This window comes from Erpetoichthys calabaricus, chromosome 5 (assembly GCF_900747795.2).
Source record: "Erpetoichthys calabaricus chromosome 5, fErpCal1.3, whole genome shotgun sequence".
Lineage (NCBI taxonomy): Eukaryota > Metazoa > Chordata > Cladistia > Polypteriformes > Polypteridae > Erpetoichthys > Erpetoichthys calabaricus.
Genome location: NC_041398.2, coordinates 65882249 through 65905578, shown reverse-complemented (window position 1 = coordinate 65905578; position 23330 = coordinate 65882249). Strand labels below are relative to the sequence as shown.

Below are 23330 nucleotides of genomic sequence, written 5' to 3'. Positions count from 1 at the left end.
ACTTTTTAAAAAGATTTTTAGGAAAAATTAAAGAAAATCTTGGGCTTATTATTCATTCATTGACGTTACTGCAGTGTTTTCTAGTGTTATGGTAAGTGTGTACAAACTCTTAGTAATCATCAAAGTGGGTAACTCATTTTTATCCCAGTAATCATCAAAGTGGGTAACTGTCATTTTTATCCCAACACGTAGTGTTTTGGCAGCATCGATCTTTCAGACTTTTTAAAGCTTAATGTACATCATTTGCCTCCAAAGACATGGTGGAATAGGTAGCTTTTGTAATGACTTCAAGAATAGTCACTGGTCAACATAGGCACTAAGGCTGAGTATCAACACTGATGTCCTGATTCGATTCTGATTCACAATGCTCTGTTTTGATTCAATACTGCTTTTATCTTGACTGAATTAGCATGCACTGATATTTTTGTGGTGGCTTTTCAAAAAATTACTTCATCATGCATAGAGACCATTAATATAATGTGACAATTTCAGGAATGCTTTATTTCAAGGGTGTCTGTCTAGTTCATAATGACTTCATAACATACGCATCGAATGACAAGAAGAAATACTTAATTAGTAAAGAACAGTTAACCTCAGTATTTGGAAAATGTGGAGCAAAATATCATTGCTCTTTTAAAAAACTTTTTCACTGCACTCATTCAAAATTCACCATAATTTAACTAACATGCGTATTGCCACACATTATTAGCAGGCTCCTTGTTTTAATACAGTGCAGTGGCAACCACTTTACAAAACAGCTGTCTCGTGTTGTGAATATTATTATAAAATAATCTCCATGTAGACACCCTTCAACTAAACTCTTAGCCAGATTTATTCCCCTATTGGTCATTTAAAATCTTGAATTAGTCGAAATTAAAGATACAGCATTAAAGATACATCTTTCTATAATTCTACAAGTTGCACATCTTTTAGTTGCTCACATGTAGCAATCATGTTAATCAGTCTCAAAATTGTGTCCTGACAGTCCTTAGACAAAAGGGAAACTTTTTAAAATGAGGATCTAGAAGCAGATGCTTGATGAGGGCAGTACTGAATAAATGGAACATAAAAGAAAAAGAATCCGCCATGATGACTGATAATGCTGCTATTATGGAGCTACTTCAAGTTGACTGCTTTGAGCACACGCTCACTTTTTGTATTGTTAGCTGCTCTGAAAATTCCAGCAATTGCTGACTTGCTTTGCCAGGTTGAGGCACGTTATAGGGTCTCTTATCTTTTGTATCTCTTATGTTTACAGATGAAAACGGCTATAGATTATTTTTTTAGCACAAGGTGAATTAAACGGAAACTTGGAGCTACCCAGTCCTCCAGTGTGGATTGTTTAGGCTCTACTTGTTTGGATGTTGACAGAGATTGTTTGTGGGTAACACTGGGATAAATGATTTCTTCAATTTTGTTGTGTTACAACAATAATTAACTTCTGAGCTGCACAGCTTGCATATAGCTTTGCTTTTATCCAGTTGTTCTTTACTATTGTACCATTTGAATCCATCGTTACGTCTATACATCTGATTTAAGTGTTTTAAGATGCGGATTTCAGTTAAAGAGGACACAATTTTATGTGAAGTAGTAAAGTGCTTTTTTCTTATAAAGTCTTAACAGGTGCATTAGCATTATGATACTGGATCGAATGCCAAAAGCAAAGATAAGCAATAATCTGTGTGTAGCAGTTGAGCAGGGTAGAGATTCACAAAGACGATTTTGAGACTTTTAAGAATCAATATTGAATGGTTTAAACGAAATGAAAAATTTATTGGAAAATCGATACTTTTAATACAGGCCTAATAGGCCCGACTTTTTAATTGCTGTCAAGTAAGACCTGATTAATGTAGTTGATTACACAAGTGAGGAAGAAATTTACTTATTGGTCTGATCAGATGGTCCATGATATGGAAATACCATGGAGAATAAAGAATCCTTGAAATATTCTTGGATTTACAAAAGAGCTGCTTATATTTGTCCTACCCTTCTAAGAAGTATGACACCTTTCTGTTCATTAAGAACTTGATCAAATATTGAATCATCACACTTTAAAGGGGCAAGTATTATCTGATAGAGCATTGAGGGTAAATTTTTCCTCTTAATAGGGTAGTAATGCCAAATCTTTTCATTTGGAATGCAAAACTTTGCGCATTCTCCAAAAATTACATTATTTTTCTTAATTACCTGGGAATTTGTTTAAAGTTGAATGGGACATCTCAAATACCAAAGTGCAGGTGAGTTAATCAATAGCTACGTTTGTACAACATATGTACTTTGGCCTTAATCTGGTTTTGACAAAAGAAAAGCACCTGTGTATTGTTTGAGTTGAAGAGCAGGGGTACAGCACAGTATTATGAATGTGATAACTAAAATTACACATAATGCAAACATAACAATACAAGAACTCTTTTGCATAAGTTAAGCAAAATTCAAATCACTTATCATACACTAGGGAATCCTCCAATCTGTCATCTGATAACTATTATCTGATGTCCTGGCTGTAAAATAGTTTTTTTTCTAAATGTGAGGCATGTTCTGCTACATAGAATTTTACAGGATTTGTGTTATCTAACTAATTTCTATGAAGTATGGAAGCTGTGTTTTTGCAAGTGCTGGTTATGTTATAAAAAGTCTTGTTCTGTTAGATGTGTCAATATTTTGGATTTTCAGTTAAATGATTGCTTACTTCTGATCAGTTTTTAAATGCTGTATCTTAGACATGAGTTAGCAGTTGCATGCTTTGCACTTCAATACAATATTGTAAATAAATTATTGCTCTGCATTGGTTTTCTCTGGTTGGTTTCATTTCCTGTAACTTTACAAACGTGTGCTGGTTACATTGGTAGGCAGTTGTTTAAAATGGGTCATTAGTGCCTGTATGAGTGTGTACAGTGATTAAATGTCCTCTCTAAGGTCAATTCTGACTTTTTGTCTGATGCTGGCTGGATAGTCTCTGACTGCAAATGTAAATGGGAATACGCTAATTTTCTATTTCATTGCCAGATGAAAATATAATGGACGGCACCATGACTTAGTGGTTTGCATTACTGCCTCAACGCTCCAGAATTCATTGAAAATGTACAGGTACTACAAGACTGCAGAACATTGTGGTTTATATGCCATGAGGAACTACTAAATACACTGGTCTACAAAAAAAATATTTTTTGTTTGCTACTGAGAACTTAAGAGCAGCTCTTTATTAAGTTTTTTTTACACTGATTTCATATATGAAATCAGAATTAAGCTAGCACGTCAGGTTTTTGAAATACAGCAATCCCTCCTCCATCGCGGGGGTTGCGTTCCAGAGCCACCCGCGAAATAAGAAAATCCGCGAAGTAGAAACCATATGTTTATATGGTTATTTTTAGAATGTCATGCTTGGGTCACAGATTTGCGCAGAAACACAGGAGGTTGTAGAGAGACAGGAACGTTATTCAAACACTGCAAACAAACATTTGTCTCTTTTTCAAAAGTTTAAACTGTGAGAACAAAGCAAGCAGTCAAAAAAAAATCAATAGGGCTTTTTGGCTTTTAAGTATGCGAAGCACCGCCGGTACAAAGCTGTTGAAGGCGGCAGCTCACACCCCCTCTGTCAGGAGCAGGAAGAGACAGAGAGAGAGCCACAGAAAAACAAAGTCAAAAATCAATACGTGCCCTTTGAGCTTTTAAGTATGCGAAGCACCGTGCAGCATGTCCTTCAGGAAGCAGCTGCACATAGCCCCCCTGCTCACACCCCCCTACGTCAGCGCGAGAGAGAGAGAGAGAGAAAGTAAGTTGGGTAGCTTCTCAGCCATCTGCCAATAGCGTCCCTTGTATGAAATCAACTGGGCAAACCAATTGAGGAAGCATGTACCAGAAATTAAAAGACCCATTGTCCGCAGAAACCCGCGAAGCAGCGAAAAATCCGCGATATATATTTAAATATGCTTACATATAAAATCCGCGATGGAGTGAAGCCGCGAAAGGCGAAGCGCGATATAGCGAGGGATCACTGTACACATCATTGATGTTTTGACACTTTTGAATATCAATATATCAACACAATATCTGGAGTTTGGACTATGTCCCACCAAAATTGTTTTGATGTGTTTATTCTGAAAACAAACCATAAGACGATACTAGAGACATGTTAAAGCATATTTGTCAATTTTCCTCAATATAAAAGTGATGTCAGCGTGCCCAAAAATGTTGGAGACACTCGCTTTTGCGGTTGTACTGCACATCCGTCTCTCTTTGCAAGAACCAACAGTAGTCACCCATCATGCGCGGAGTGAATTTTCCTCGATATCAATTTTCCATCACCTTTATATCTTGAAATCTTTCCCCATGCTCATCTCTGACATCGCTTAGATTTGGTGAAAAAAAAGTTATGAGAATGTAAAAAATGCGTCTTCAGTGACATTCTGGCTCCCATAAGCTAATATACTTTCAGCATATTCTCCACAAGCTCAGCATTATTCTCTGCTCTGTGACTGTCAAGAAAATTCTGGACAACCTGCACGAATGAGGGTGCTGATTCAGTTGGCTTCAGTTTCCTTTTGAACTCATCGTCGAGTTTCAGTTCACTGATTTCAGGGCCAACAAAAAACGCCTTCCTTAATTTTGGCTTCACTTTTCTCAAGACCAAACTTATTTCTTAAATGCTGAAACGCATCGCCTTTACTGTCCAGTCACCCTAGTTGTCTAAGACCTGGAACATCATAACTAAAAAATAGGACGTGCTGGCCGAAAACAGTTTTCAGATTTGGAGTCGGCGATTGAAATTTGTTAAAGTACAGGTGAAAGAATCCCAGTAGCAAAATGCTTGTAGACCAGTGATATTAACTTTCTCTGTGAAATATATTGAACAACACCTAAGAGAAATCGACAGGCAGACTACTTATTGTAAAAACATGAAGTCATGCAACATTATTAGTCTAAAATTATTCTTTTTCTTCTGTTGCTAGGGAGTAGATGTATTGGTTTAACGTGACCCTAACTTTCAATTTTTTAAAATAGTTTATTTTTCATATATAAAACATTTTTATGGGCATCATCACTTGCCAGGTGCCTGTCTGTGCTGGTGTATATATTTGCTAGTGTATGTGTTCTGTTTATTAACACTAGGTAAATTTCAAGATTGCCAGTGTATCATATTTTCTGTAAACACAGCGCTTTGTTATATTCTTGTGTTATATTCTTTATATTGAAATCCGTTTGAACATTAACTGTGCCTGTATGAGTAAGAACAGATAATTCTGGCCATACATCCACTAGTGCCTGAATAACATCCATAGATATCTAATGGAAGACCGTATTAAAAGTGCCTTGCATATCATTATAGTGAACTATGTATATTTTAAAATAAAGTGCAACAATCACACTAGACTAGTTTGTTTGTTTTTTTTGTTTTTTTTGGCGCAAATTGCAATACGTCTTCTGCTGAACACAGTGAAGATTCAATGAATTGCAAGTAAATGTGGGAAAAATTGAAGAATTCTAGAATTTAAATTTTAGCAGTCTCCAAAGAATGCTGTCACTTTTTCTGTAATATTTTTGGCATTAATTTCTTGCTTCAAGTAAGTTTTTAAGCTTCTGTTGGTTTTGTTGGACTTGAAAGCAATAGTGGGAGGAAGATAATGGAGAGTGGCAGTCTTATACAGTATTTGCATTAATACTGAAAAGTCTAGAGTCTAAACTGCATATGTGAAACGCATTTAATGATTATTAAACTTGTGTTTTAAAACCCAGTTAAAATCTGTTAAGGCAGTTTAATTTGTATTTTATTGCATTAAAATGGTGCAAGAGCAGGATAAGTGTTTTTTCAGAATTTTTGAATTGAAGCACAACCCAAAAATCATGGTATACAGTTATTTGGTTCAGAAATGAGTTAAATGAATCTGAACATTTAGTGATTCTGCAATAGCAGGATAAAAGATATAGTGGAAAAGGTTTGAAATTTAAGGGTTTTTTTTTTATAATATATGTTCATCTAGTCCAGGAAAAAATTTAAATGTGTTTTTTTTTTTTTTTAAGCAAAACCTTTGCTGCTTTTAGATCAACATATTTGGAAATGCCTTTGGTTTTCATTTTTCTTCTGGGGTCCCTCTGCCTGCACTTATGACCTGCTGGGGGATTTTTGTGCTTCAGAAGTTTGAAAGGATCGGCATTTTTTAAAAAAAATTGAAATTTAGACATGTTTCTAAGTGCTCTTCAGAGATGTTTTTTTTTTATTGTGCACAAGTAATGTTTAAATTTTTAGTGTTGTCTATTTTAACACTTATGGCTTATTCTGTGTAAGTTTACAGCACCAAAATATAAAAGAAAACTTACTAGTGCATGTAAAACTGATTTGTATCCTAGCCATCATTTCTATAGTATGTATTTGCATATGTCCATAGTTTTTATGTAGCCATAAAATGATACGTTAACATTTGTACTGGGCATAAATGTTTAGGTACTTTTGTGAATGAAATTGTTTTGTTACTTAAGCAGTTATAGTTCCTACGTGCATACTTAAGAAAACATACAGTTTAAGATCACTTGGGTTTCTGAAGTAATGCTTGAATGGTCCATTAGAATGATTGTTTGACATAGTTACTCTTTTCCATGTAAGCTTTTCTTGTAATTTCAATTAATGTAAAATCCATGTACATTTTACCTGGAAAAGCATGTAGTTTGTTTTCAAGTGTCCAATCTGTGGGTTTGCTTCTGTGCCAGGTACTTTAATCATGTGAGTCTGTTTCACATGGTGTAAATAGCTTATTTAATAGGGTTGGTGGAACCTTGAATGAAAACTTGTTTTGTGATATATCACATTATTTAATATAATTGAGTTGCATATTATTAAACATGTAACTCCTATCAATATTAGATCAGCACACATGCAGGATTTTGAGTTATAAATGCTAATTTATTAGGAAGTTATTGAATCCTGGTAAGAATATTGCCCCATTACACACACAATCTTTTATAGTTAACTTCAAATGCAAACTTACTTCCAAGTGTATTTTTTAAACAAAATGTTTGATAAAATCCTGAAGTAGGTGGAGTGGTGGCTGTGAGGCTAAGGCTCTGAAATCCCTGTTATTGCCACAAGAGATCCTACTCTGCTGGGCCCTTGAGCAAGACCCTTAACCTGCACTTGCTCCAGTATTGCTGTGCAATGGCTGACCCTGCGCTCTGATCCCAAAGGGTAAGCAAAAACTAACACATTCCTAATACAAGAAATTGTATAAAGAGAAATAAAGAACAAACAATAAATAAATAAATGCAACCATTAGTTCACATGAATGGCAAAGTGAAAAAAATATTTCCAAAGAAACAAGTAAAGAAAAAGTAGCTCAAAGCAATTGTCTTTTTAAAAAAAAAATAAAAAAAAATAATGGAGCTTTACTCATCACCCCAAATTTTACTAGTTATGACTAGTTTGTTCTGTTTTTAAATATTGGATCATATAGACCTTTCAATCTTTAAAATGACAATGTCACAAAAATCTTATTTTTAAAGTAAGATTTTCTAATTTTCCTGACATTTGTCAACATTAAATACACAATATCAAAACTTCTATTCTGAATTTTTAATAGTTCAGGTGCAGTGCTGCATTTAAGTTTTATTTTAAATAAAACAAAAAGTTGGTAAAATGAAAGAACAGATGGCTAACATGGGTTCTCTTTTATTTCATTATTCCATGATATTGTGTAATTGCTAGTTAGTTTCCTAAAAATAAAAAGGATTATAAAACCTGAATTTTAATCAGAGGTTGAATCAAGTCCAAGAAGTCTCCATAAATAGCCTTTTGGGACTTGGTCATTCCAGGGGTCTTTCTTTTATTCAAAGGAAAGATGTTAAATTTCTTAACAAGAGACCTGTGGAATTCATTTGGTGAAAGGGGGGATGGTGGGGGAGGTGGGGGGTTTCTGGGCACAGAGCAAAAAACCGGCTGTATGGAAATATACACATTACAGCTTGAATGAGTGACTACAAGCTTAAGTCGTCCTTGCATTACCGTTGTGGACAGGGAACCGTGCTTGATGAGATCCTGCTAGGCTGCAGCCTGGATGGGTCTAGGCCTTTTTTTCAGCAACGCATGAACAATCAAAGCCTCCCTTTTTATCCATTGTTGCTGTTTAGGACATCCATTTAAAGTTCAAATTCCAGTATGCTTGGGAATAAGGAAAGGCGATAGCAGTGGGCAGGGCTGAGAGATGATAATCAAGCATCAGGAGTAAGCTACAGACAAGTCACTCCTTTGTCTCCTGACAGAAGAGAACAGGCCAGGGGTACTTATTTTTCAATAGAGAGCTGAAGGCTTTCTTGGAATAGTGAATGAGGCTCTACTAAGGTGGCAGCCACTGAGAGCATCTGGCGTTTTGCTTCTCTTTAGGATCTGCTCAGAGGCACACAATACAAAATTAGGCCTGGAATGGCATTTAATGAACTGAGCCTCTGTGTCCTGGACCCTCTGTTCAGGCCATGAGTGCAGTGAAACTTAAGAGACAGGCACTTGTACAAAAAAGGGAAAGAAAATTATTCTTGTATCATGGTTTTATATATGTCTGTCTAATTGGTGAAAATAAACTCAAAATGCACATTATTGTTGCAAGGTATTTTTCTTCCAGGTAAGATTAGTTCAGTCAATGTGTTCAGGATAAGAGAGGGTTTAAATTAAAATTCAAATTATATGCTAATAAAATAACAATTTATTTCAAAAATTGTTAGCAAACAGTTCTTAGATGTGATATTTTGGGACAGATAACTTGCATATTAATGACTGAGAATGTCCAAGTCCAGATTACTTAGTTATGCAGTGCTACATCACTTGGTATCACAAAATTATTCCTCATAACAAATGATTTCTTGTATAGCCTAGAATCTCTTCATTGGGCTTTAACAGTTCTTGTTTTTGGACAGCCCCCTCAGGCTTAACAACAACAAAAAAATTCCCAAATAAAGACATTGTAGGAAAAAAGGAAGAAATCCTGGGACCCCATCTTGATTCTGTCTACCAAATATGTCATCTTTTGGCTCAAACATCATTTGAGGTGTTCAATTTGGGGTCTGCTGACAGAAGAGAAGGGATAAACTCTAAGGTAGTGTCCTCAGTTCATGTTCTCTCTGCTTTAAGGTATAGTTCCCATAGCCTTAGCCTCTTCAGTCCACAATATATTGTTCCTCATGCCAGTTCCCAGGCTTTCAGAAATGTCTGTAATCTTACTGGACCATTTCTAGCAATCCATAAGTGACAAGTTACTGACTAAACCCATACCCCTTCACCTAATGCTTATTTTGCCAGAAATGTGTTTTAAATTAATATTTCATAGTATTTCTGTTACTGTGAAGACAAGTGTTACAGGTTGCAGTCCATGTGGTGACTGACAGTTTAATTCACAGGATTTGTTTCCCCATTTATTTTCATTCATTTTGGTGTGCCTTTTCATAAATAAGTGCAATTGAATTGACCCTGTTCTCTGTTAAGAGTGCCATAGATGAATAAACTGAATAGTGCCATTAACCATCTTCTATTTCTGTGTACACAAATTAGTGAAACTGACCATGTATTCCAATGTTCCAATGAAGTATGGCAAATAAAATTTCTCTTTGTAGTGGCTACTTCTCTAAATGTGTTTACTAGTGTTGTTGATCCTTAAAAGCTTAGACAAAGGAATATCTTTAGATGTACGGAATAGTTGAAATGAAGAACATAATGCTCTGTTACAAGGCAAAATTCTTATTGCAATAATAAAGTATCTATTTTAAGTATGTGTTCAACTGATAGTATTCCATGGTTCCACAAAAGAAAGTATTGTTGTTTTAACACTATTTATAGTGAGCATAACAGTATATTTTGTATGGATAGTTTCCCATGGTTCCATGAATGTATTATTTTAACAGTATTTAGTATAAAGTGAGATTAAGAACACATTGTTCATTTTAACAATGGATTGACTAAATTTGGATCTGAAAGTAAACACTGTGGACACAGATTAAATAACTTCACAGGGCTCACACCTTTGCTTTAATGACAAAATTAATAAATGCAAAAGTTGAATTTTTAAAAAATCAATTTTCTTAATTGGAGTATTTTTATGCTCACATTGATAGCAGATCCATGTTTTACCAGGACCAAGTTCACCTGTCTGTGACTCGTGTTATACATTACTAGTTGGAAGCAAGTGTGTCACATGCTATTTTCTTAGTATTTGCTATGAATAAGTTGGTCTTTAGCCGCAGGTTATAAAAGCTGGTAACTGCCAATGGTGAAATTATACTGAGCCTTTCACTGTTTATGGATCCGTGCAAACATAAACCTTCCCCATTAAAGCTTGTATGTTTAACAAAAACGATTGAGAAAGATTCCTTCAGGCTTGATATTGGATTCAGTTTCTGACTTTTTTTTTCCCCCATTTTAAATCGCGCTAGCTTGTTGGTTAGGTTTTTGAATGGAAATAGTTCTGTATCTTAATGCAGGATGTAACAGGCTGAGTTTAGGTATATTGAAGAGGATCCGCCCAATTAACAAAGGCAGAAATAGATTATAATGTGCATGTCTGGTCCTGGAATTTTGTCATGTTTTGTCAGTAATTCCCATAAGTTATGCATTCCTTATGTGTATCAAAATATGCATGTTTGTTTAATCTCCACTTACATTTTTTTTTTATTTTGACAGACTTTAAAAAATTCTAAAAGCCTTTGCTCACTTGACTATGAGGAGGATGATGACATTGATGACCCCCACATGAAAACTATTGTGTCATCACCCTGTGATTCAAATGACCTGTTAATGAACATAATAACTCCTGGCTCCAGTCCCATGAAGGAGAGTGTCACACATCACCACAACTGCCACTCCACCACTGGGCATGTGCGTTCATTTGGCAGTGCAGCTACAGTGAGCGAAAGTGAAGAGGACACCAGTGATTGTGATAGCACTGATGATGGGATCTTTCCTCTGGATTGTGGGGACCTGGATCTAGAACAGATTGAGAACAATTGAGACTAACTTTCTATAACAATAATAGAAAGACCTTTGGGTGGTGATGGACTGAGTGGTTTGTAATGCAGAAGGCCTCAAAACCTGACTGACCCAGCAATCCTTTTCCATTCTTCCATGAAATTCAAAACATTTTATGGAACATAAATTTGTAAGCTTTATGTGGTTAATTGTGCGCGGGGTGATGCTGTCACCTGTGATTTTTGTCATTCAGTGAATGAATTAGAGGGGAAAAGACATTTTTGACTTTTAATTTAAATAGGGAACTTGCCATTTTACCATTTAGGTCTGAGACACAAGCTTGTAATAAAATAGATATCGAGGGAGGCATTTTGTTGAAGTATGCTGGATTGTCCAAAATGTGTGTATAAAAATCTACATATAATGAGGAAAAAGAAAATAAGGAAAACTTTCAAAAATGAAATCAATTTGGTATTGTTAGCCAGATTATGCTACTGATGTTTCCAAACTGACCAATAACTGCCTGTACAGATATTGGGTGGTTGTAAAACAAACTGTACATTTTTTAAAAAAACCTTCCAGTGGTGCAGCAACCTCTTTCCAAGATGTGGTATGTATGACATTTGTCCCGAGGTTGTATTCCTACAAAAAGAGATGGTAAATTTTTATGTTTATTCAGAGGAGCGGAATATGTCCAGTTACATTTTATTTTTTGAAACCCATTTTTTTTTTAGATCATTTATGGCTTTGGATGTCTGTGGGGATTAACAAGCCATTAGGCCTTTTGAAGAAATTGCACTTGTTTCTTGCACATTAACTGGCATCCCTATCCTTTGTTGTGCTGCTGTTGACCATCAGGAAATATCCTTGTTCCTTATACCTATGCATTAATGAACAGATGGTTTTAAGAAACCTTTAGGCTGCTTAATGCTACACTTGATCTGATTAAGTCACCTCATCATGCCATAAAATCTGATCTAATTAATGAAAACTTGTTTCAATTTGATTGCTGCTGATTTTGTGAGAGGTTGTTGCACCTTTATTTTTGAGCAGAACTGTACTTATAAGGTGGGTTTTATTTTCTCTTAAATTAACTTGATTATATATGTTCCTTTTTCATTAAACTAATTTTTACAGATTAGTGCTGAGAAAAAACTTTGCATTTCCATAACCCACCTCATTAGGTCGTTCTTGCTCCAGATTAAGTTAAATACAGCTGAGGGGGTGGGGTTGATTGGAACAACTTTCAAGGGCACTTCAGCAGTGGACTGGGACTTTAATATTCCACTCTCTAGATGTTGTACCCTCTGGGCAACTCTAGTAGATAACTGGTCCGTGAATAAAAGTGATTTTTTTTTTGGCTTTGCAAATTTTGATCTTGATTGTCTTTTATTGGTACTTTCGACAGTATATCCTTAAAAAAAAAAAGAAAAAAAAAAAGTGAAAGTCGTAGTACCCGTTTCATTGAACAGGCCTGACTAAACCCATATAAACCAGTGCTTACAACTCATACTGAAATATCAAAAAAAGTGGGTCTGAATGTTCAATTATTTGACACCATTAACAAATGCGTTTCATATTATAAAGAACTTTTGAAGTGACTTTAATCTTTCTAATTTTAAGAACAGTAGGACGTCCTCCTCCCATTGTGTAATTCCAGTTGAGCAAGTGAAGACTCTATGCGTGTACAAATGTTAGATTATTAATGTAACAGGGTTTGATTGATACGCATATAATATTGCTAATATCTGGGCATGAAATATTCTCACAACACATGACCTAGAATATTATGTGAAGCAGGTGCATGAAAATGTCTCTCCTGGTTAGGGACTTAGCCCAGATATTTGGAAAGCTTGTGTGTGTGTATGTATGTAATGTGATGAGTTGATTTGGGTCATGTTTCACAGAAATTGAGCAACTGTGTATCTTATCAAAGGCAGCCTTTTATTAGTGATCTGAAAATCATAATGAAAAGTCCAATTGAGATTATGAGTGCAGTCTTTTGAAGACACTGGTATACTTTGGACATGCTTGCTACGCCATAGCAGGTAAAAAGTGTGATTTCTACAGTGGATAGGTTTAGGTTAGGTGGCTAGTGGCATTTTCTTAGCACTTGCATTGAATAAAGTGTTTCAATGTAAAGTTATATTTGAGTTAAATTTGTGCAAAGGATGTATGTGTACAGTTTAAATTCATTAAACATTCAGAGTACAGCACATATTCCATATATTAGATTGTGTACTTTAGGAATGCTGGGAATCTGATTGTCTTGGGGGGGAAAAAAGGGTGATTAAGGAGGAACATCCCCATATGTCTTCTACACTCAACTTTGTTCTTAGTTGACTGTTGTTACATGGAGGAATTCGTACAGGGTGGCCTTTCCATGACTAACAGATTCCCTTTATAAATTACAATACAGATATTTACAAATTGGTAATAAAACTAAAAGTGACTTTCATGTTCTCCTCTGCTTTAGAAAAAGCTTGTATGTGTACCCTGTTTGTATTACAATTTATAATGTCCTTTTAGTTTAACATATTGTGGAATGCTCTGAAAAAGACGATTTTGATGAATGTGCTAGTGCTAGGCAACATGGACTGAAGAGCAGACCAGTTAATTTTTTGCTTAATGCATCCCATCAGGAGACTACTGCAAAATTTGAATTGAGTATAAATGAGTAACACAATCTCAGTACCTTCAAAAAGATACACTTCTGTTTAAGTCTCTAACTTGCCGTTTCCCCTGCATATCAGGTGGTTTACATACAAGTCAATGGTGTGGGGTTCAGTGGAACTAGTGAATGTGGTAGTTGCCTACTTTTAATCTACCAAGGTTGTACACAATAAGTAAAAGCTAACTTTAGTGAGACCCATTCTTTTTTTTTTTTTTTTGTTTCTACTGGATAGCAGTCTGGCTCTGATGCTTTTTTTTTACACTGTAGACATTTAGCAGCATCTAGTCTTGCAGAAGATTAAAGGTTTATCCAGATTGACTATGATGAAGCGCAATAATGTCTTTTCCCCTTCCACAGATCATCAGAAGGGAGACCCTGCTAGAGCTCAACCAGCTCCCGCATCCCCTTCCAAACTACGCTCACCTACTGACCTCTCTTCTGCAAGTTCCCTAAGGACCCGCCTCTTCCTGCTCTCTGCCTTTAAAAGTCCCACCACCTCACCTTCACCTTTAGTCCTGTTTTGGACTCGGTCCTGTGTGAACACTCTGTTCCTATTAAGTGATTTGAAAAGCTACGTTTCAATATGCGGGGTGCATTCCTAAACCTTTCTCAGTTTTTGTCTCCCTTCTTACAAGGGTTTTCTATGGAGCATAGTCAGAAATAACATATTGGCGACATAAGCACATTATTTCAGAGATTGTAACATAATCTAGTATAGAAGTAAAGTCTGAGAAGCTAGAATGCACTTAGAGGAGAATAATTGGGTCTTTGCAAGAAATGTGAAAATTATGGGGGGGGGCTGGTGTGAAACTCCACACTCCTTTGATTCTAAATTAGATTAACAGGTTACATTATGATCTATGCATGTGTAAAATTGTTGAGGACATTTTAGGCATTGATGTTGAAGATGAGCAATCCAAAATACTGTTGTGACTTCAAAGTACTAGTCACACTGAACAAACTATTTTTCAGTTTGGCTGGAAAGTTAAGTTTTCCTAATGACATCATAGGCAATACACTAAACATTTTGAACTAAAGTTTGAATGTGTGTGTGTTTGGTCCTTCGGAACTTAAAGATTTCAAAAGTTAATTGAAAATAAGACGAAACATCGGTTTTATACTTCCAACAGAAAATTACAAAACATAAAACTAAAATCTGTTACTAAGAATCATTGACTTGGCAAACCTTACCACCAGTGGTATGTAGCAATAATGAGAATATAAGAAATTGAGTTTATCATTCCTGGTACCCCACCGGTCTGTCCAGTCTTGCTAAAAGAGGTAGATATCCATCACATTTAGAGTTCCAGTCCTCTGACAAGCCTCGCAGTGAGGCACACCCGAAACAACCAGTCTCTTCAGAAAATCTAATCTGGTAAATAAGAAACAGAATAAACCTAAAATATACCAACAGTTTAGTAATTGTAACATTTCTCCAGCTCATGACTAGAGTGCTGTTTAAGCACTGGTATAGAGCAAGGTTAGAAGTTACCCTAGAGGTTTACTACTTAACACTTCTTTCATACTGGTCAGCTGACTGATCTGCAATATGGTCATGAGCTCTGGGTAGTGACTGAAAGAATATGATCCCAAGGTCTAGTGGCAGAAGTGAGGTACCTGCACAGGGTTGCTGGGCTTGCTCTTTGTGACAGGTTTTGGAGCTTTGCAAAGTGGTAGCTCCATGTAGTAGAACTGCTGCCCCCGCTTAATAAAGTTGAGAGTTAAGTGGTGGCGAAAATGTAGTAAGGATGCTTCCTTGGCATGGATTACAAAGTATGGCCTGCCCGGAAGAATAGTGAGGGACTCGGGACATGCTGGAGGGGTATCTCTTAACAGGTTTGACAGTATTTGGGTATTCCCCAGGAAGGTGTGAGAAAGTTAAGGCGGATAGGAAGATGTGGTCAGCCCAGCTCAGGGTGCTGCTACTATGTCCCCCACCGGAAAAAGCAGCTATGTTGGTAAATTACAGAACTCAATTTGGCATGTTTCCACAATATCAAGTTTACTTACAAGAAACTCTTAAAATTATTTGTGTGTACTTGGTCTATGCATCGCAAATGTACCTAATGCAACATATGCTTCATAATTTACATTCTGATTTTGTACATCTCCATCAGAAATGTTTAGCAATGTTTTTCTGGCATGACCTTTTAATTAGCATGCGTTTTTTTATTACCTTAGCAAATGAGCCAGGTTTCCAAACTTTGTTTCCCTGGGTTTTTCAACGACTATATGTTTATCATGAATTTTTATTGTACCTGATCTAATGTGAGGCTTTCCCATTTGGGGTGGAGTGGTGGATCTAAGCCTATGGATCTGCACTCATAATCGGAAGGTTGCCGGTACAAATCCTGTAAACGCCAGAAGTGATTCCACTCTGTTGGGCCCTTGAGTAAGGCCCTTCACCTGCAATTGATTCAGGTCCTCCAACTTGCAGGGAAAACTTGGGGGTTGGTGGCAGGATTGACACTCCAGTTCCTGAGGTTTCACCTGTTGTACAGCTGCACTTGGGTCCTAATTTGGGATCCTGAGGTGGTTTGCCATGTGGAGGGTGTGACAACGTGCTGTATCAGTGCACACTCCCCACCTCTTTGTCATCTAATGTTGCTACTGAACTAAGATTCAGGTATTACTTGGCTTCACACAAATCCTGCAGTATGTACTGTTGTATATAGGTTACACTAAGGACAAAATGGTTTCCCTCAGTATGATGCAATTGCTGCAGGTGATGTATTTCTTCTGCTGTGCTTTGAAATCTGCAGAAAGCCAATAAAGATGGCTTGCCATGCTGTTTATTTTAAAGGTAATGTGGTCTAGATTGCTTGAAACTGTTGAGACATTTCAAGGGTGAAGCTCATCTCCAACTTCAGATTGGTGAGATTTCCTGCATAAGTAGTGTAGCTGCAGCAGCTATGTGGCTTTGGACTATGTGGTATTTGGTTACTCGGTCCAAAGCAAGCTTGCAGAGGTTGCTAGAAATTAATTTGACAAGCTGACTCAACACGGTCTGGTGGTGATGTAATGGGAGGAGTGAGTGGAGCGAGGCTGAGAGACCGAGTGCTGGCTGCTGTGTAAGAGGCATCCTCCCAGAAACGAGCCTGACTAGCCACTAGGGCTGAAGGAGGTTCTGTAGCACCATTGGCAGAAAGGGCTGTTCTGTAAACAGAAGGCCCTCCATCTGAGTCTTGTAACTGCACGTCTTGGAGAGGATGAGTAGCTGAGAGAGGGGCAATGCCCAGCAGGAGTTTTTCTGCTGGGATGAAAGATGTCATGACCCGGCTTCACTCGGGAGGGGAGGAAAACACATCTGCCAGAGAGAGCCTACTTGTAGGTAGAGGCTAAGGAGTGCTTCATTGGCTGTTGGGGACTGTTTTCTAATCCAAAGACGCAGAGTTAATATCCTCCTGCTACTGCTGTCCAAGAGAGAGAGGCCACGGAATAGTACAATCTTTGCGGCTAATAAATGATACAATGTCCTTACCCACAGTGCTCTTAATCATGAAGTAATTCACATAATTAAAATTAATGCAACTGAATAGGTTTTTAATGTTGTTCTTAAGCATGAGGTGTGGCAAATATTAGTTTCAATCAAAATAGTTATGTGAAAAAGTTAGTACACCCCATGGAAGTTGTTCACTTTTTCAACATATTTGAACAGGCAAACATTAGATTTGCACACATACAGCAGCTACAGGTAAATGTGATATATTTGAACAAATGACACATAAAACTGACATGGTGCATTCATTCTCATGAGCTAAATTAATAAAATAACAGATTTCACACATGTAAAAGTAAGTACTCCTCTACATTTATCACCACTTGAAATCCATAAAATTAGAATCCTGCATTCCGGATTAGGTGCCAATGTGCTTGTGGAGTAAGCAAGTACAACCTGTCTTATTTGAACCACAGATATCTAGGTGCAGCTGTTCTCTTTGGTGGTCTCCAACTCTGAGGCTTTCAGAAAGAAAGGTTGTGGATGCCTATGAGTCAAGGGAAAGGGATTTAACTCAGGGTGGATGTCGACTTTTTTTCAAAAGAATGAGTTGATGGGAGTATTCAGCTGTAAATGGTGACAAAACCCATCATTATGTTTTTGTTGGAGACTCTTTGCTAGAAGGAATGTTAGATTCATTGGTTTGACCGAGATTCTCTGAGCTCATGCGAGTAGAAAAGAGCCAACAACAGCATGCCAAAAATGGCATTGACATCTGGTGAGAGATCGAAGTGAATGTGTAAAGCAAAACACATTGTAGACGATGTTTTGCACATTATTGCTGAATTGGACACTGGCTTATCAGACTGATTTTAATGCAAGTGATTGAAAATGAATTTGAGGTACCAGCATCAGCTGATCGTGGTGCTCAGCAGGTTTGTGTAGCTGATGTGCCTATGGCAACGTATGTCTGGGAGGACTGCCACTTACAGTGACAAGAGGTACAAACCAGATAGTGATGCACTACAACCACCGCTGCTGCCCCCGTCTCCCGCCACGTGAAGTTAGCCTGGGAGCCAACATGCCACACATTCCTGGTGACCAAAGCACGCAGCAACAGGCATTGGATGTTGATTTCTGTGTGGAATCATTGCTTTGTGTGCTTTTCAGAAAATTTGTTTTTTTTTTGTAAAAAAATATTCAGTCCTTAAACAGTTAAAAGACCATGGGCATCATGTATAAATGGTGCGCACGCACAAAAATGTTGGGTAAGAACGTTTCCACATTCAAATCGATATGTATAAAGCCTAAACTTGGCGTAAAGCCACACACATTTCCACAGCAGCTCATACCCTGGCGTACGCAAGTCCTGCGCTCGGTTTTGTGGACTTGCGGCACCCAGTAGCAGTGCTACTGTTCTGTGTGGTTACCCTTTCTTTTTTAGATCCACATCCCTGATGCGGCTTTATAAATGCACTGACATTAACCACATATTGTTTATTAGTTTAATGCATCTGATTGTAATTAACCTGTAACAATATAATTGTCCACAGAATGATCAAACTATTCTAAATACAATAGCTGCTTTAGCGTTGTTACTCTCACTGCACCTTCTTCTTTCAGCTGCTCCCGTTAGGGGTTGCCACAGCGGATCATCTTTTTCCATATTACTCTCACTGCACCACTCGGACTATTTATATCACTATATTTGAGTGGGGAGTCACAGCTGTACAGCAGCTGATAAGAAAGAGAATTATTGGTATACAGCATCTAGCACACGCTGCCTCAGCCGTGCTGTCTGTTGAACTGCTGTCATACGGCAAACGCTTCAGAGCCTTTCCTGTACTGACAATGCGGTTCAGAAACCGTTTCATCCCAAGAACTATAAACGCACTCAATCAGTCCATCAAGTGCTCCTTGTAGAACGGTTTGTACCTATAAGTACAATTACCTCACTGTAAACTTGCGATAGTTATAATATTGCACAACCTGAGCCACTTTATAAAGCTTGTATTTACATATGATGACGATATCATTTTTAAGATGAAATGCAGCAAAATATGTTTATTATATAGATAAAACTTTATTCATTTAAATAATCTATATTGTTAATAATTAAAAATGTGAGGACACGGTGCCGCAGCGCTAGCGAGGCGCTGGCTCTCCATTAACGGATTGTTCCTGCCTCACGCTGTATTCTTGCTGGTGCTGGAAGGATAGATGGATAAAATAATTAAACATGTACTACAAAGATATTTCAAAGTTCCTTAAAGGTTTTGAAGAATCGGCATTCTAAGCTTACAGATTCTATATTGTTAATAATTAAAAATGTGAGGACACGGTGCCGCAGCGCTAGCGAGGCGCTGGCTCTCCATTAACGGATTGTTCCTGCCTCACGCTGTATTCTTGCTGGTGCTGGAAGGATAGATGGATAAAATAATTAAACATGTACTACAAAGATATTTCAAAGTTCCTTAAAGGTTTTGAAGAATCGGCATGCTAAGCTTACAGATGGCTCAACGTCCATTACAGAGCTGATTGTGTGGCGATTGGGTATTTGGAGAAAGAAAAAGGACAGGAATTGGGGGTTAGTATGTTTGAAAGAGACAGTACTGCTACAATAAAGCATTTTCATCGAAGGTCGCACGTGGCGCAGCAAGCATCTTGCGTGAGACATGAACAATCACTGCACCACCATGTTCCCATGTTTAATAACATGCTTTAACTCCTATCATCATGAAAATGATATCACGTATGCATCTCAGTATTTTAATTATTCAGAGAGCTGTAATATTACGAATGTAATGGATTCTATGTCCTGTCGGAGGAAGAGAAAGCCCGGAAGCACTTAGTGATTCACACACACAGAGCACATAGAAGATCAAATACAAAACAAAGTATTTAACGTGCTACTTTAGTTACAATGGGATTTGAGAAACTAAACATTAAATGATTTTAAGATGAAGTTTATGATGTTCTACTTTAATGACAAAATAAACTAATCTCAAAATTTCCACTTTAATCACGTAAAGTTGACATTTCGTGTTTTTTTCCCCACTGTGTGCCTGTTTTTTTTTTTTTCACTGTACCCTAATAAGCTTTCATATGACACTCAGATGGTGGGCTACGACTCGCCTTTTCACGGTGACTTTGATATGTAACAACTTCTTTTTTTATTTCGGGCACTGTGTGACTTTGTGAACTTGAGCTTTCGAGTTTCTCCAACACGCTATGTCACTCGTTCAACTTCCTTTTGTTGTTCATACCACTGTTTAAACCAACAAATAGTACGTTTTTCCTTGTCTCCACTTAGTATTTGCTGAAATCCTTCTATTTTCCCTCATGCTTTTCCCATTGTCTTTTCACAGAAGGCTGATCTTAAGGGCTATTTATATTGATTTGCATATTCAAAGAGGTGTAATGATGGGAGGAGTTGGGGTGGGACAGCAGGCGTGTGCACGTGCGTTACTTTTCATGCTGACCGGGATTTATGGAGCGGATGAACGTGGAAGTTGGCGTTCTCACATTTATGCATCTGGATTTTTTTGTGCGTAAGCATATTTCCGCTGTTGTGCTTATGTCATGTTATAGTGCAAATTCTACGCAAGGTGTTATGTATGAGGCCCCAAGTTATTTGAAATCAATCATTCCACTGTAGAGAAAGTCATTTACAAGTGGTGCAGATATCAAGCTGTCCAGGCTTGGCTGGCCCAGCAAATTCAGCTGAAGAGCTGACCATTTGATATGAAAAGAATTTTCCAGGATCTCCAAAATTTCATTGTGGGATCCGCAGGTAATCCTTGCAAAAGTTATTGTCAAAGTGCTTGCATCTGCAGAGAATGATTGCACAAATCTGTCCTGCTTGTCCGGGAAAAGCCTTTGCTGTTCCAAAAAGACATACATATAGGACTATTGGGCCTTTTAAAACAATGTGCTCTGGAAAGTAGAATCAAAGAGTTCTTTGGCCACAGTAATAGCAGACATGTCTGGTGCAAATCGATAACCGAATTTTTGGAGCAGAATCTCATCATACCAGCTGTGAAATATGGTGGTGGAAATGTTACGTTTTAGGGTTTGCTTTGCTGTCTCAGTACCTGGGCAGCTTGCAGTCATCAAGTCAACTATTTATCTTGCATCATATCAAATTGTGCTTGAGGAGAATGAGAGGCCATCTGTCCAAAAGGTGAAGTTGAACTGTAAATGGCCCGCAAGCACACCAGAAAATCCACCAAGCAATGACTGAGAAAGATGAAATGAAGGATTATGGAGAGGCCTAGTCAAATCTGAAACCCATCTATTGATATTTTTTTTAATAAATCATGAGGCAAATCCAAGTATATCACCTTTATCTCTAGGCACTATTTGCATTAAGATTCTCTGTTTGCCTGTTCTGATATGTTGAAAAAGTGAACAGTGTCCATGGAGTGTTTCACATGGATGTATGTTAGGATTTAGCAGACCTGAAACCTTAAAGTTGTGCTGTTTGTAGTTACAGGGACAACCAAACAGCATATTGTGTTTCCTTAGCAGGCTGCTATCTGGGAAAAGCTAATGGGTGCCCTGCAAGAGATGGCATTAATATAAATCTTGTTGCAAACAGAAGACGAAGATAACAAAGAAAAAAAAACATGCAGCCATGACAAACCAGAAAAAATTGTATCCTTCTGCATAAAGGCAGCAAAGAACATTGCAGATGGGAAAAAAAGACGAGGAAGAAGACAACAGGTCATCTGGTGCAGGTTGCTACTTTTAAACCACCACTGCTGCTACATCACACATGCCAGCATTGATTCTGTCAGTAGCACTGCTGACTTTGTGGTTAGTGGTTTTCCTTTTTTTGTTATTGTTGGTTTGACATTTGCAATGCATTTTCAACAGAGCCACTAATGATGCAGCCTAAGTGATGTAAATGTCTGTTATAGTGCCCTTTGTATCTGTAGAGTTGCCATATGTGCAAACAGTATTAACATGGGTGAACGGTAAGGGTCTGTTTTAATGCTGTTTTAGCAGAACATTCAAAATTATGAAAAGCTTTATTCCATGTATGCATTGATGCTTTTTTTCTGAAATGGTCAAGCATCTGACCCAGCCCAACCCTTTACAGGGAAGTGACAGGTGGGAAATTTGACTTGAGGGGTAACATAACACCTGTCACAGTGTACCTCAGGTGTGGCAATGTGAGGTCTGGGAAGCTAGAAGTGTCCTGTGGAGCTGAAGGGCAAGGCTCACTAGATCATGACTTGGAAAATGGCACCTGACAAGCCTTCTGGCATTTTGGATTTTAAGAAAGAGGTGTTAGGAACGTTATGATGGAGTCACTGGCTTGTGGCAGCAAGGCATCAGTTGTGATCCCTCTGTTTTAGATAGATAGATAGATAGATACTTTATTAATCCCAGGGGGAAATTCACATACTCCAGCAGCAAAAAATATTAAATTAAAGAGTAATAAAAAATGCAGGTAAAAAACATATAACTTGAATAATGTTCAACGTTTACCCCCTCTGGTGGAATTGAAGAGTCGCATAGTTTGGGGGAGGAATGATCTTCTCAGTCTGTCAGTGGAGCAGATTTAGAATCTGTTTCCTTCATTGTGAATTCACTAAGAGCCGAATTATTCAAACACTGATAGGGAGTGTGAGCCAAGTCAGCCAACGTGTTCTTCAGAAGAAGTGTGTGAAGAAACGTCACAGGGGCAGTTTTATGCAAACAGCGATACTCCTTATTGCCTTACGTGACTGACCCTTCTTTTTATCTTAAGCCAAGTGAGAAGATTTCTTTCTTTTTAGTGTTTTTAGTCATTCACTTGTGTATTTGAGAGGGTTTTTGTTGTTTGTCATCATATACTTTATTTATTGAGCTTCTGTTAAAAAAAAAAAAAATCCTCCCTGTGGAAAAAGACAGATTTACTCCCCACTTATACTCACCTACCCCATACCCCTTCATTTGCTGTATAATTCCTTTGATTCCTCTATGTCTAATCATTTTTCTCTGATGATGACACCTGGTTATAGATGAAAATTTAGAAGTTATAAACTGTTAAGATAAGCAATTCATCTTCTCCATTTGTGGATTTTTAGCTACAGACATGCAAACCACATCACAGACCTTCACATCTATCTATCTATCTGTCATGTGTTATTACTGGTATAGACTTTGATCAAACTAAGCAGCACCCCACTCACGTCCAACTCTCAATTATTGGGTCCGAGAGAATCTGGCCACTAATGATGAGCCAGTGATTCATGTGAAATTAAGTCCACAGTTGAACTAGTCTTGTTTTG

At 37.5% G+C, this 23330-nt stretch overlaps 1 protein-coding gene across 1 annotated transcript in view; it reads left to right on the top strand.

Moving 5' to 3' along the window:
• Positions 1-12306, top strand: part of LOC114651708 (protein FAM53A-like) — a 43297-nt gene extending 30991 nt beyond the window's left edge. The window contains exon 4 of the mRNA XM_028801597.2: positions 10652-12306. Coding sequence (XP_028657430.1) covers positions 10652-10978 — 327 coding nt within the window. The 3' untranslated portion in view covers positions 10979-12306. The remainder of the gene's footprint in view (positions 1-10651) is intronic.
• The last annotated feature ends 11024 nt before the right edge of the window (positions 12307-23330 follow it).